A 15,260-nucleotide genomic window follows, 5' to 3' on the forward strand; every position below is an offset into this window, starting at 1 on the left:
AATTTCCAGGTATGTAAAGAGTATTTATTTGTAGGATTTATGTGCTTATTGTGTGTCTTGTAATTAAAATAAATGCATTTTTACCAGGCGGGGCTGGTTTCCATTCTCCTACACTCGTGTGCTCCCTGAGAGTGATGGAGACAAGCTCAGAGTAAAGTAAGTCCTATTTATCTCATGCAAGGTTTTAAAAACTCAAATGAGTAAAAGTCTTAAGGCTGACATTTTTTCTTCTCTTTTTGTAGTTCCAGTCTTCATCATGGTAAAAGCAGCAGCACAGGGAACCTGCTGGAGAACGACGGATCACTGCCCACACCTGACTATGGCCTAACTGCTCGACTGTTGGCACAGAGCTTAGCACAGACCCGCCCACGCCCCTACAGCATGGCAGGGTTTGCACCACAGGTATTAAAATGCGTAGCCTCCATGAAATGTGCAGGTTCTATAATTGTTACACTTGTATACTTAATTTGCAGCCTCCATCTGGTTTATGCAACTTTGTTGCATAATTGGTCATGAGTAATCCTGCAGTCCCTAAAGTTGGACTTTTGCACTGTTTCTGATGCCATCTAGTGTTGGTGTTTTAAAGTAACAGGCTTTTACTCTGATAATAAATAATTCCTTTTAATTTTCCAGCCTGCCATTGAGGATTACGACAGCCGCTTTGCCACAAGGTATGTAACCCATCTTTCATTCCCATTAATTATTGATCCATGTTTTGAAACTAATAATGTAGCAGTGGTTTTGAGTTATGGCCAAATAGCTTTTCAATGGCTTAATATGATGAGCAACTACTTTACATACATACATTTCTCCCAGTTAAATGTCTATTTTACTAATTTCCAAGCAAGAATAAAGTAATTCAGCAAACAATAATAATTAACATGATGTAATATAAAATTATATGCGTTTTAGAACGTGTTGGATTTTTATTTATGCAATTGATTTGTACCATTGTCATGTGGTTCTGCATAGTAAGTTACAATAAAACAAACAATAGAGCCAAAAAAATAACTGGAGGATGTTTTTCCTGGAATAAAAAAGGCAGGTCTATATTTTCAGCGGCACTATTAAGATTTTCTAGTAATACATACTTGTGGGCCACAAGTTGTGGCCCATCCTTTTTTGGCAAGAAACGTCTTTCAGTATTTCACTTTTCTGTGTAAATATACGTTGGAGGAACTGATACTCATCTGGCTCATCAGTCACCAACATTTTGACATTTCTCCTACAACTTATATTTTATCTACATTTTTTATTTCTTGGTTTTTTTATATATATATTTTTGTTCTGTTTTAAAGCGGACTCTACGTCACAAGATCAAACTTGAACATATTTTTGATTTGCTTAGTAGAAAAAGAAAACAAAAAAACTATTACCCTATTTGGTAGTTTGGTACCCAATTTGGTAGCCATTGTATGTATTTTGTTCTCAAAAAAGTCAGAAGATCAAAATTTTGCATAAAAATATTTTGGATGAACTTGTTTGTAAAAATCTCTACCAGCATTTACCCTTGTTTTGTATATATCTCCCACTTCCGTGTGTTTATTTGTTTTACGGAAGACTATAAAAACTAAATATATCACATTATCAAAATTAGGGCAAATTATTCTTGATTCGGTTTGGAAAGAACTAGTTTAAAAAAAATGCAATACCGTTAAATGGTAATAGGTTTTGCTTTTTAGTCTTTTTCTTTTTGCTTTCTAATGTTACTGTTTACATTTTTTAAATGTACTGATTACATTCTTGCAGGGTCAGTGTACACGTTTATAATCCAGTAGCTATTGGGCAAGTTAAATAGATCATAATTCACATTAGGTCCTTGCTGAGTTTTAGGTTTGTCTTAGGCAGTGGTTAGAAACTATGGAGTGCCTTTTCCTGTCTAATCAGCCAGTACATCCTTCTTATAAATGTATATAAGTGTGTGTCAGGAGATGTGCATTTATGAGAGAAAACAGTGTCCTGAAGTGGATGTGCATTTGTGCAGGTGTTTTTAAAGTACGTGTTGTGACAGTAGACGTCATGGTGACATCATCTCAGCCATTTTTGCCTGGCAGCCTGGAGCCTTTTGGCACCAAGCGTTAAGCAGCTGTTCACACTCCTGTCTGTGTTGTGTTTATTTATTCTATATCAGTATTATCATCCTCCAGGGTGTATTTACCCTCACAGACTAATACTACATCCCTCCAGCTACGGAGATCACTCAGTAATTTCCTCATCAGCAGCTTCTTACTTGCATCATATTTATGTGTCCCATAGAGGCAAATCTAAACTGTAAATTTTTGATTTGCAGAACAATTTAGACTTCTGTCTAGAGGTGTTGATGATGGAATTAAAGCTCCAGTCTTCATGATTTTGGCAGGTGTGTTTGGAGTTTTGTAGGTGGGTTCAACAGCAGATTTTCCTGAACCCCCCATCTGCATTACTTCTCAACGCCACCCTGCCTCCTTGTGCCTGTCTTGTCTCTCTCCATTTCTCTCTGAGTGTGTCCGACCTGGCAAGCTTCCTTCTCTCTTTGTTCCACAGTGACAGTCCTGATGGCAAATTGATTTCGACTGTGTGAGAACAGACATACAGACAGACACAGACAGCTCCGGATAGCACAGGGGCCTCCCCCCTCCCATCTTTTCCTTCCTCTCCCCCTCCCCTCCTGTCCACTTGTCTGCACCTCTGCCTCCACTCACACCCCTTCTCCGAATGGAAGAGGCCAGTTTCATCCCTCCTTTCTGTCCTCTCTTCCTCCCCGGGTCCTTCCTTGTCCTCCTCCTGTCCGTCCTGGGTGCTGCTGCTGCTTCTGGGTGTCGATGTGGACAGTAGCGGCTGGTGGGTGGAGGATTGCGTTGAGCGCGAAACCCCGAGCGGGGCCTACCTGCTCGGCATGCAGCGATACGGACTCTGAACACTCTCTGATCACAGTCCACACATCTCGGACTGTTTTCTCAAGAGACTGCCTTTGCTACTGCTCGTCCTTCATGCATGTACATGGTTGTGTCATTTTGTCAAAAACTGAAAGACATGTTCATGTACTGTTCAAGTGCCAAAAGACTTCAATGTCGTTATACTTAAGCCACTGACTGAATGGCCTTTTTTTTTTTTTTTTAAGCACCATGGGGGCCCCAATACTGTTGAGTTCCCATCCAACAAACATGCTGAAAGAGCTTTGTTTTAAGTAACGCTGTCCAGCAGCTTGCTGTGTTTCTCTTTTGAGAACTCCCACAGGTCCACAGGCTGTGCTTCCTCGTGTCAGTGCTAGATCTTTTTGTCCAGAGGGTGTCATATTTGCCTTACTCTGCTTTTTTCTTCTTTTATTTTCTAACAAACACAATTTATGTGCAAGGAAACACTCATTTTATATATATATATGAGCTTGGTTAAACGTCACACAATCAGGCACATTTATTTATATATATTTGGGTTATTGCATTACTGGCTCACTGCCAGCTTTCTTGGTTAAACTAACATTTCATTTTTTTAACCCCCCACTTCAAGCTGTACCAGTGAACTTTCTGTTGACTATACTTAAATTATAGCCGTGAATAATTTGAGAATTTACTATCACCACAGCTTTTTGCAGTTCTTCCCTGCTTTTTTTTTTTTTTTCCCTGATTGTATTCCCTGAGTGGCTGTGCAGTTTTGGTCTTTTCTTTTAAAGTAAAAAAATAAATAAAAACATTAATTAACACTGTCCTTGTAACATATTTCCAGGAACAATGATAAACATACTTATGAGTTGAAGTGTTTATCGTATGCATGCTGTGGAGGGGGAAACCAGAAAAATGTGACAATAAAAATTGACCTTGATTGTATGGTGACTTTTTACAAAAGGTATTCTAAATAAAGCACATCTCTATATATTAATAAACGGTTCTGGTCTGACGAGGAATCTGTTCTGCCACTGATGAGGCAATTTCCTTGTTTCAGTGTTTCTTTCTGCTTTTTTTTTTTTTTATTCTAAAAAGTAACCTTTTGTGAGTAATCCGTTACGGCTGTGTTCCATGCATGCTTCATCCCCACCTCCTCCCAGCACCCATATTGCATCTGTACTGCTTTCTGTCATTGGAGGGGGGAAGAAGTGAAAGTGGTGTTGTGGTGCAGTATTTATATTGTGAGGATCTAAACTTTTCCTGCCTGCACATATTCCTTGATTTTGTTTTTGTTTTTTTGCTTGTGTGAGAGTTGTATTTGGTTTTAAAGAAATGACTCTCTTTCGCCACCGATTTTGGTCCATTCACGGTAAAATTTGTCTCCATTGAGATTGTGTTGAAATGAGATGGCATGTGGAGCATGAAGTGTTGCACTCTTGTTATGCATTTTTCATTGAAATAATTACCAGCGTATACAGTATGTTTGTCTTGCATCAGACTAACAATTGTCCTTACTAGTTGTTACCCCATGCATGATTTGAGGTGTGAACCATTCAAACCCCAAGGTTCTCTTTACCTTCCAGTTTGGGTCCAGAATTGTCCCGGTTCTGAGGGAACAGGACCGCTGTAAGTCCCCCAGTCTCCATCGCCTCTCTATAAACTATCACCTTTGTGTTTACTTCTCTTTATGAACGCTTGAACTCATCTGTTTTTGCTGGTCGCCTGCTAGAATAGGATACTGGAAATCACTGGTCTTTTCTTTTTGGTCTTGGCAATCCGACAGGCCTTGGGTTGTGCTTTCTTTCTTCTCTATTCCCATAACCCAGTATCATCCAGATAAGACACTAACCATGCATGCCCACCTACAGACTCTGACAAAAATTGTTGGCACACCTGGTAAAGATGTGTAAAAAGCCCTAAAACCCATTTTATTTATTATCATCTCACTGAATAATTCAGGTTTTGATTTTAATACATTTGTATTGGGGCAATAATCCGACATTAAAATAGAATTGTTTTGCAGTTGTTAGTAACTTTTATATATTAATTAAAAATAAATATAACTGCACATTCGTTAATCTTGCCACAGATTTTTTTCGGACATGTCAAAAAGGTCTCAAGTGTACTATGTGCATCACTACTACAAAATCATAACTGTGTTTCATATATCACCACAATGACCCAATAACATTACTTGATATGACGCTATGCAGACTGTTCAGTCACTTTGGGAAATTGGATGCTTAAAACTGGAAATGTTGCCATACTTTCTGATTTATTAAATTGGGCTGATAACTCACTGACCACTGGCATAGAGCATTGTTATTTCATTCACAGTTTAAAAAGATTTGGCAATCATCGTTGTCCCTCTGTGGTGGTGTAGCTGGTTAAGCTGGGACAGTGTCAAATAAGAAATCTGGTTGACTCTACCAGTAAAGTGATGATGTTGTGTCACCGGATCTTTCAGCGGGTTAATGACCCAAAACATCCGACAAAATCTAAACAGAAATGGTTCCACAATCCCAAAATTCTGATTGCATAACTGAAAAGAAAAGAATATAAGGAGTTTGGAGAAAGTATTTACAGCAGGGATGCCAAATTTGCCACAGGAGATTTTTGTAAAAATAAAATAAAAAAAGCGTTCCCAATTTCACAAATGGGCTTAAATTAAAGGCTGGATTGATTTGGTTTTACACATATTTACCAGGGGTTCCAATAAACTGTCCACCTCTGTATTACCAACTGTTTTTCCTTAGTGGTGTTTGAAAGGTTTCTCATCTCATGCTTGATCTCACAAAACAGCATTTTTTTAAAAGTTATTCTTAGAATGTAAAATCGACTTGGGTGTGGTTGAAAATTGTAACCGTTTTTCTTTGTGTGTGCGCGCGCGTGAGTGCGTGTGGGATCCTGTTGACTCTAACTATGGGTGTTCCTTGTCTCCCCTCTCCTCTCCCTGCAGTGACCGTTCCCTCGAGGTCTTCCTCCGGCCCTCCTTCTCTGACGATCGATCTGCACCCATCTACTACTAGCGACTTGCCTTGTCCTCTTTTCCACTGATGGGTACCTATTTTATAAAGAGAGGAAAACGGTAGCCATGATTTGCAGGTTTAATTGTTTCCACAAGAGGGCCTGGAGGTGCGGTTGTCTCAACTGAGGACTTGCATAACTTAGAATTTCTTCTAATATACTAAAATTTCCTTTGAACTTTTTAGAAACTAACGGCTTCAATCACAGTTAGATGTCTCCGCCTGAACATTTAATGGTAATGGTAGATTTATTAAGTTATTTAGATCACAGCAGTACTGGATAAGGTAAGGCTAGGAAGTTTACCCTTCATCTGCTCTTCTGTTCCAACATTACCGTAGTTTTTTTTTTTTTTTTTTTAACACTATGCACTGTAAATTTTACCGGAGCTTTATGTTTTCCAAAGGAGTGGACTTTGAGGGTGATCTGAAAGTAGGACCACAGACAAGTTTGTCACTAGGCCACAATTCTGCTTCTGTTAGATCTTGTAGATGATTATATTTGTTAGTGGTGATACAGGACACCCAGATTTTGAATCTCCTGTGCCTTCTATGTGTCTTTCTTGGTTTTTTAAACATAAATCATTGTTCTTACTGTTCTAGTAAGTTGGTTTAAGGGTAATTATTTGCAGTAAAGTTCTACTTGTTTTTGATTTTTTTGTTTTGTTTTTAAAATCTTAACAATGTTCATGGGACTAATTCAGCTTTTGTTGCAATGTTTTTGTTTGTTTTTTTTATGTGTGGGCAAACTTCACTACAGTACAGCAACGACTTCACGGAAATACCCTAGTTTATTTTTCAATTGCTCATATTTTCCTTATAATTTGAGTTTTAGCTATTTCTAATTCTGGAGATGGTCTGAACATGGGGAAAATCCTAACACTATGTCTTTCTTTAAGTATTTAGCATTGTGGGAGTGGTAGATATTCAGATATAAGTTCCAGTATTATCTTTTCTAATGAGGTTTCATTCTCAGTATTACACGGCACACTAACCTGGTACACAGAGAACATGGCATAAATATGTGTGTGTAAAGATGGAGGCAAAAGAGGTTAAAATCAAAGAAATAAAAGCTGATTTATTTTGTGTGAATGAGCTGCAATGCTTTCCAATGTATTGCAAGCCGAATCATGAGTTTTAGTTTTTAACAAATGAATCACTGATGCGATTATACTTATGTCACGTTTCAAGGTCCAGTTTTTTATTTTAATTAAACATATCTGTTCTTGTCTTCATTTCTCTCTCCTGTTTCTGTTTGTACTATATCTGTACTGTAAAGAAACTGCATTTAATTTATCTTGTCAAATAAATTTAAACTTGCTCAATTGTCATACCTCTGTCTTGTGCTCTCACATTTAACTGTTTATACAAAAACCTACAGATGTAAACTTCCTTTAAAACACCACAAATACAAGAAGGGGGGAGTACTTGGGATTTATTTGTATTTTTGAAAGGGGGTGGATAGTACAACAGCCATGAATGAGGAACAAATGGAAACAGCAACAATGTCACTTCTGGTGCATAGAGCAACCTCCCCTTCCTCAAAGGTGTCTGCCATTTAAAAGCCAACGGGCTTTGCAATATTTCTTTGGCAAATTTGATTAAACTCTTGTCTTTGATTGCATTTTTGAAATGCTTGTACAAAAATACTGGCAACGGTTTCTTAATCTTGCACAACTTAAAAGGCAAAGTGAGTGGGAAAGGCATTGAAACTTTGAGCTACAGAAGGATAGAAAGGGAAGGAAATACAACAGTTGATACAGCAGTAATAATTCTACTCAAGCTACCTGCTACATGTTGATATAATATTCATACAATATACCAGATGCGTCCTTTTCCGAATGTCTTGGTTTGACCTCGGGCATTTACCAAAAATGTAATAGATCCTTTGTATGAGACTTTTTTTTATCATTCGCTTACAAAAGATAAATTAAAATGACAAGTGACATTCCACATTTATGACTGGGATGTTTACAATGATACCACAAAGTTTTGTGGAAACACCTCTCGGTCCATCTGATTTTATTCTTTAAAAAAAAAAAGAAGACATTTAAACCAGAGTAAATAAACTTGCAGCTGGCACTGTGCATTTCTTGTGTTCAGTTGTTGTATTCCATTATAGCAAAATGACGAGCAGCTAAGCACAGAGCGCAACGTAATCAAAAGTGACTAGTGATGGTGATTTGGGTTCTGGTGTTTACATTTCAATCTCCTGTAAAGTGCCATAATCAAAATGAATATTGTAGGATTTTCAGTTTAAATTCCCCATCAAGTTGTATGGCTTCCAATGCAGTAATTAAGTATTTCTTTCTGCTTCCAATGCAGTAATTAAGTATTTCTTTCTGCTTCCAATGATGAAATCTGTAACAGTCTTGACGTTGCCAGAACTAGCTTCGAAGCAGAAGTGCTAAGGCAGCCAATGAGAAACAGCTATGAAGCCTGTCCTTACTGTCCCATTTTTGTCTTGCAAATAAAAAAAAAAAAAAAACACTTACCAAAACCAAAACAGTTTCATGAAGCAAAATTATGGAGCTGCAGAACCAGGAACCAGGATTTATTTTTTCTTTTACCCCAAACCATATGATCTAAATCTGTATCCACATTCTGGAGTTCTTAAAATTTTAATTTTAACTCCTACGGCTATTGCATTCATATCAAAAAAAAAAAGCTTGTGCAAGTCAATAAAGTATCCAACCACAATATGAGGCACTGTCTCATAAAGGGTCTCAGAATAAGATGTCCCAAACACTAATAAAAATAAAATACAACTCTGTAAATCATCTTGAATAGAATAATGCTGCTTTTCTGGCTCCGCCTCCTCTGGTCTTTCCTGTGAGACTCAGTGTTTTGGATTATCTTCACTGTTCCCTGTGGGACACAAACAAATTATGACTCAGAGCAGCATATTACAAATCATTCTAAAGTGTGTAAAGTGGAGGTTCATTACAGACCTGTCGCTGTGCCCGTTTGGGAGTCAGACACATGTGTGATGGAGAATCGAGAGACCATGAAACGGTTAAGTGGAACGGCAACAGGTTTAGGAACTTCAGCTGCATCGGTGACAGAAGTGTGTGAGGACACAGGATCCGTGATGGGGAGAAGTGAGGATGGACAGGTCTCCACAGAATGCTCATCTTTCCATTCGTAATTCCTATCTGTAATGGTAAAAGTAACAGGGACAATTACAAACAGGTTAATTTTAGAGGGGTACTAAAAAAAACATCACTTAATAACATGAACAGGGTGAGTCATAAGTGCAAAAACCTTATGTTTTTTCCAATCATTTAATACATCAAAGCTGGGTAATAACGGGTCATTCATAACAGCAATCTTCAGCGAAGGAGGAAGACTTGAAGTCAGATTTTCTTTTGATTAGTAAAAAATCAGTAATATCTAAAAAGCCAAGTCGGAGACGAGCACAAATTTGTTTCCCCCTCTTTTGTCCTCTAGTTCTCTTTGGTAGAAATCTGAATATGCAGGCTCTGACTAAACAGGACTAGAGTTTGGCAGCTGCTGGTCAGTTTGCTATTTCACCATTTATTCCTTTTGCAGTTATGCTCATTTTGTACTTCTCTTTTACTCTTTAGTAAAGGTAAAATTAGGCCTCTGTCACAGGAGGACTATTCCCATTTGCTTGGGATGTCTTGTTGGGTTAGTGAAGTGGCTAATTAGCCCAAAGTCAATTTTAGCAAATATAAGATATGCAGAGAGTTTCACTGTAAAGTTGCTCTGTTTAGCCTTTTTAACTTTCAACTTTTCTGTACCATGGAATGCGGGCTGCACATGGGTGCAGTGGGTAGCACTATTGCTGCAAGGCAATAGTGCTACTCAAGCTACAAGAAGGCAGCAAGAAGGCAACAGTTCTTTTTGCTGCAAGGCAGCATGAAGAACCCAGGCACTGGGTTCAAATCCAACCCTGGGTCTTTCTGCATGGAGTTTGCATGTTCTCCCTGTGCATGCGTGGGTTATCTCCAGGTACTCCCACAGTCCAAAAACATGACTGTTAGGTTAATTGGCTTCTCGAAATTGTCCTTAGGTGTGAGTGTGTGCGTGAATGGTTGTTTGTCCTGTCTGTCTATGTGTTGCCCTGCAACAGACTGGCGACCTGTCCAGGGTGAACCCCACCTCTCGCCCAGTGAACGTTGGAGATAGGCACCAGCAACCCCCACGACCCCATGAGGGATTAAGCCGGTCAGAAAATGGATGGATGGAACACGTTAGATTTGGGAATGTAGTCAGCCTTTTGAAAATCAGGAGTTATTCTAAGGGTGTATACACACCAGGAAAGTCCTCTGGTCCACTTGTTTGGTCCGTACCAAAAGTACACTGTATTTCTTTCATCTAGTGTTTGCTTTCACATTGTACCTTTTCAAGTGTGATGATTGTTGATACCATTGGATAAAAATGACTAGTGCGGGACATAGCACAGACCTGGTAGTCAAGGAAAACTAACATGAACTTCTGTTTAACTCATTTGTGCTGTTATTACAGCTGATAAATCATTGTGAGTGGCAAGAGCAGCTCATTCAACATAGGTTTTGAGACAGTTTATTTCTAATTTTAAAATGGCATCAGAGAAGTTATCCGTTTGGATCATACCGAGAGGTGTCAGCACTAGGGTTTGCTTAAGTGTATTGGCAAACTGACTTATATTGCATTTGCAAAGGCATCCTGAGTGTATTCACACCTGAACCAAAGGTCCGGTTCAAGGGGGTAAACAAACAAATCAATTTAAACCCGACCAAAGGTGGCAGGTGTGAATGCAGCTTAATCCTGTATTCACCCAGAGTACTAGTAATGCTGACTGTGCAACTGCTAATATGAGATGTTAAATACTGTTTAAAATGGCAACGTTCCCAGTCATTTTGTCTTTGATTTAAGATAAATAACCCTGTTTTATAGTGACTGTTGTGGCATATAGTTCTAATACATGCCTGTGCTAAATTCTCAGTCATCCAGGTCATCTCAACAGCAAACCGGCTTAAATCAGAGGCAACCGGACTTTCTTTCTGAAGACGTTTCGACACCTATCGAGGGGTCTTTGTCAATTCTGGTGGCTCACACTTGAGTTCCAATACAGAAAGTGTGTAGGTCATTCTTCTTGGCAGCTGTTAGACTGTATAACCATTATCAAACAACCTATTGAAAAGCAAACGTTGTGCAGATTTTCCATTATCTTATTACATTTATACATTTTATAAAAATCTGTATCCTTTCACAGATGTATAACTTTTGTTCTTTGTGAATTTGACAATACTGAAAAGTCTCTTTAATATTTACTAGCATTTTTTGGTTTTATTTTAGTGTTTTCCTTTTCCCTGTCACTTTGCTGCTGGTACAATGAATTTCCCCGTTGAGGAGCAAATAAATTATTTTATTCTATTCTAAATAGCATGAACACTGATAGTAAGAAATACGTAATTTCAATGACTTATATTTTCAGGAGATTCTAGATATAGGGTAAATTGTTTCGTCTTACAAAAACTGGAGATTGAGAGTCCACCCTAACTACAGCTAAAAGTTTAGCATTAACAAACCAGCATACGAGTGTTCTTTGAGCTTACCATGTGCTGAGCTGTTTCCTTCAGTTTCCTTAGCAAAACAGTGAGTATCAGTAGATTGAGCTTCGAGATCTGAGTTTGATGTTTCCTGGTCAATGAGCTCTTCTCCAGAAGAAAACGAGCAGTCAGCCAGTTCTCCAGTGGGACTCTCCTGGAAGATGCAGTGTTTAAATAGTAAAGATCTTTGAAGGCAACATGGGGAAACTTTGATCCATTAAAGTGTCATACCTGGTCAAAAAGAAACACTGTGACGTCGTCAAAAAAGGATACAGCTTTTTTCTTCTGCTCCAACTCCTCACAGAAGGATTCGCTAAGCAGGGTGGGCATCTTCAGGAGGCTGCGGAGGTGTCTCGCCCTGCTGCTGTCACTCACCACCACTGGGACTGTGCTGAAATCTTCTTCACTCTCCTCGCTCTCTTCATCTTGGATGTTGTAGGTTCTCAACTCTTCGTCAGACTCGCTTTCATCCGAGTCGTCTTCATCTTCAGCCTCTTCCAGCGGCGCTCTTACATCTTCTCCGCATAGCTCCAACAATGATGAGGAGGTGGAGAGGTCATGAGGACCGTTGGATTCCTCACATAAGCTGTCACATTCCTCTGCATCAATGTCCTCAAAATCCTCGTCGTTTATTCTCCCACCCTCCTTTTGGTGCTCATTCTCCTCGTCAACATCCTTCTGTTCAGGTAGCTTAGCTTCCTCATTGGATTCCTCAGCATTTTCATTTTCTTCACAGGTTTTATCTCTACATTCAGAGATGGAGCAGCCAGACAATGATAAATGGACGGATGAGCAGCCTTCTGCTCCCCTGCTACCCTCTTCATGTTTTGCAGATGCTTCCAGGACAGAGGAGGAGGGTTCTGATCCATTTAAGGAGTTTAACTCAGATGCAGACTCTTCCCCTGAATGCTCGGTGCCCAGTCCCAGATCATCATCAGCAGGAGCAGCTTCTTTGGTGAGGCACCCACCCATCTGTGGAGGAAATGGTGACAGCATGGACAACTCGGGGGTTTGGACATTATGGGCTGAATGCAAGTTGGCCCCTGAGAGATTTGCCAAAATGCAACCTTTGAAATGTCTCAGGTTTGTTAAATTCCTCTGACAGTTCAGATTATCTTCATGAATAGGTTCTTCTGCAGAGCTCAAGGTATTGTCTGACCCAAGACATTTCCCAGATTCTGAAAGGAACATCTTCGCTTCTTTTTTGGGACTCCTCTCAATTTCTAGATCATAGTCGGAGAAATAAGCAGAGTCTCTGTATGGGTTGCTATCCACAAGGCTCTTTACGTGTAGCTCTGAGGTGATTGTTGAATTGCAGACACCCTGCCCTAAACCAACATGCAAAGCAATTTCAGATTCTCCACCCAGCCTAGGACAACTTTCACCTCCCAGTGGATCTCCAAGCTCTTTGAACATAAACTCTGGAGATTCATTGTTTTCTGTATCATAGCCACTATCCAGAGATTTGGGCAGGATGGGTGTGTTGTAGGGATCAGGGCTGAAGGCCTGGTTGCAGGAGCTTGCCGCTGATGATAGCACATTAATGGCACCCAGAGTGTCTGAATTCCCCTCTGAAATCTCCTCCTCCTCAACCTCACTAAGGTCAAGGTTGAAGTCAGCAAAGATCCCTGATGTAATATCTGCCATGTCATCTTCCTCATCCTCACTGTAGTCACCAAGTTCAACCAGGCAGCTGCTGCAGTCCCTAATGTCTATTGCATGTTGCTGGTTTCTGCTGCTTTTTGATGTCTCTGCATAATTCAGCCTCAAGCCACTCAGACCAACAGATGTTCTAGCTGAAACTCCCTCCCACATGTTGCTCGTCTGTATATCGCACAAGGTTCCTTTTTGCTCAGTCTTAGGTTCCATTTTCCCACCCTCTGTACCACTGCTGTTCTTGCTTGAACTGGTTAGAGCATTGTTGCTTTGAAAGCAATCCAATGTTGGTGGCTTCTCCTCTTCAGCTGACTCTTTGTGGCATATCTGAATGTATGAGTCTAAACCGACAGACATGCAAGATGCACTCCATTCAGGACCTTCGTCACTGCCCCCCAAGGTGCCACAAGGCTTGAAGCTTTGGAAGGTCCTTGTGGTGGCCTTGGTTAAAGCCCATGCTTCTGTTGCATCTGATGAAAGAGTCGTGGAACTGTCGTTCCCGCTGCCTGTCTGCCTGCTGTCAAAGCTGTTGTTGTTTGCCGAGCGGTTTGAGATCCAGTTGGTTTTATCCTCTGCTTCTCTACTTTTCCGCCGAGCTAACTGTGGATCATCATCCTCTCCTACATCTATGTCAACGTGGTTAACAATGGGTAGAGTCTTTCTGAGGGGGCCCAACATATTATGGCAGCTTTCGTTGACTGTGTTGTGACCTGTGTGCGGCTCAAGGTAGGGATCGCAGAACCCTAAACTGGGGCTGCTGACAGCCAGTGATAAACTGCGTGGGTTTTCTAACAGACCGTCTGTATTAAGATGGTTCGATTGAATCTCTGGTGACTTTTCCAGTGTAGAGGGAGAGGATTGCTTCTGTATCTTGGGTAGTGGTGATTCGTCACAGTAGAAGGCCTTACTGCTGTAAGACGGAAGTGAATTATGAGAACAACCTGACTTTACAGCACTGTTATTAGATAAAGGGCTCAGCAGTGGATGTGTGCGTAGTTGAATGGCGGGGCTTGAATCATTGGATTTGATGTTGTCTGTGGTTGACCAGTAAGAATTAGCTTGATTATCAGGTGAGAACCTTGTGTTAGTAGATTGCAGTTCTGAACAGTAGTCCCCGATGCCATCACAAAACTTGATGTTGCATTGGACAGGTTCTTCTATGCGAATGTAGTACTCACTGCTTATAGAGGGGCTGTGGGCACTAAGCACTGGTACAACACTGGTGTGTTCTGATTCATAATAGGATGGGGACTTGCCTGATGTCAGGCTGTCTGTCCTACAGCCCACTGAGGTACTTCCTGTGTTGGAATAGTAAATATCCTGGTAGTGTGGGTTCTCCTGGCCCAATTGCCCACTGGTGGAAGAGGAGCAGTAGGGCTGTTCTGCTCGGGCCGGCTCCCACTTGTACTCGAAGTTGAGGCCATGGCTTGTCTCGGTGACGGTCAGGAGGTCATCTCCTGTGTCAGAGTGAAAACTGTCAGAGAAGTGCTCCAAGAGAGGGAAGGAGGATGAGGCAGAAGAGGCCAGCTCCACTGCCTGAGTTATGTCTGCACTGGGGTCAGCAGGGGTGGGAGTGAGGACCAGGGATGTAGATGCAGCTGTATGTGATGTGCTGCAAAGCAAATTTGGTTTCAAGGCATTCCAACGTTGCTCAAAGTCTTCCTCAGCTTCACTCGAGCCTTTGGCACACAAGTATGTGACCAAAAGGTGAACTTCCTCGCTGCTCGGCCTGAGCTCGGGCTGCAGCCAGCAGAACTGCATCACTTCATACCTGAAAAGGTACAGAAATATTGCATGTTTTTCCAACTCTAACACGATTAATGGTACTGTATTCTGAGAGAGGAGTAGAAGTTAAAGAATTGATCCTATATAAACAACAAAGCAATTTTAAAAGAGAACTTCAGAGGTCAGCACATTACGGCTACACCTGACATTTATTTACAGGTCCAGCCAATAACTCAGCGTATATAAAGGGGGTGCAGTCTGGTTGCTGACTCAGTTGGAAGATTTTCTGTGAGTCAGTGTAGCTTCTCAGTGTTGGTGCCAAACTTGTTTCTCATTGAACAACGGGGGGAAATTAATAGGTATAAACAATGTTCAACTGTCTTGCAGGAAAAGATGGATGAGGTGGTTTAACCCTGCTTTTATGCCAGGAGGGTCAT

General features: G+C 40.5%; 2 protein-coding genes across 10 annotated transcripts in view; one reads left to right on the forward strand and one right to left on the reverse strand.

Annotated features, from left to right (window-relative positions):
* The window catches only part of baiap2a (BAR/IMD domain containing adaptor protein 2a), a 66,975-nt gene extending 59,760 nt beyond the window's left edge, over positions 1-7,215 (forward strand). For 2 of the 5 annotated variants that reach the window (XM_036147951.1, XM_036147953.1), the window contains 4 exons: positions 88-156; positions 243-402; positions 634-671; positions 2,812-3,859. In XM_036147951.1, coding sequence (XP_036003844.1) covers positions 88-156; positions 243-402; positions 634-671; positions 2,812-2,896 — 352 coding nt within the window. In that variant the 3' untranslated portion in view covers positions 2,897-3,859. Of the gene's footprint in view, positions 1-87; positions 157-242; positions 403-633; positions 672-2,523; positions 3,860-4,444; positions 4,488-5,820 lie in introns of those variants that run through there. The other 3 variants (XM_012871014.3, XM_012871012.3, XM_036147952.1) reach the window with 3 other exon arrangements.
* A 1,125-nt stretch (positions 7,216-8,340) lies between these two features.
* aatka (apoptosis-associated tyrosine kinase a) overlaps positions 8,341-15,260 on the reverse strand; it is a 42,941-nt gene continuing 36,021 nt past the window's right edge. For all 5 annotated transcript variants that reach the window (XM_036147950.1, XM_012871037.3, XM_036147948.1 and 2 more), the window contains 4 exons: positions 11,674-14,869; positions 11,449-11,596; positions 8,836-9,039; positions 8,341-8,752 (listed from right to left, as the gene is read on the reverse strand). In XM_036147950.1, coding sequence (XP_036003843.1) covers positions 8,724-8,752; positions 8,836-9,039; positions 11,449-11,596; positions 11,674-14,869 — 3,577 coding nt within the window. In that variant the 3' untranslated portion in view covers positions 8,341-8,723. The remainder of the gene's footprint in view (positions 8,753-8,835; positions 9,040-11,448; positions 11,597-11,673; positions 14,870-15,260) is intronic.

Source organism: Fundulus heteroclitus, chromosome 16, assembly GCF_011125445.2.
Source record: "Fundulus heteroclitus isolate FHET01 chromosome 16, MU-UCD_Fhet_4.1, whole genome shotgun sequence".
In the NCBI taxonomy this organism is placed as follows: Eukaryota; Metazoa; Chordata; class Actinopteri; order Cyprinodontiformes; family Fundulidae; genus Fundulus; species Fundulus heteroclitus.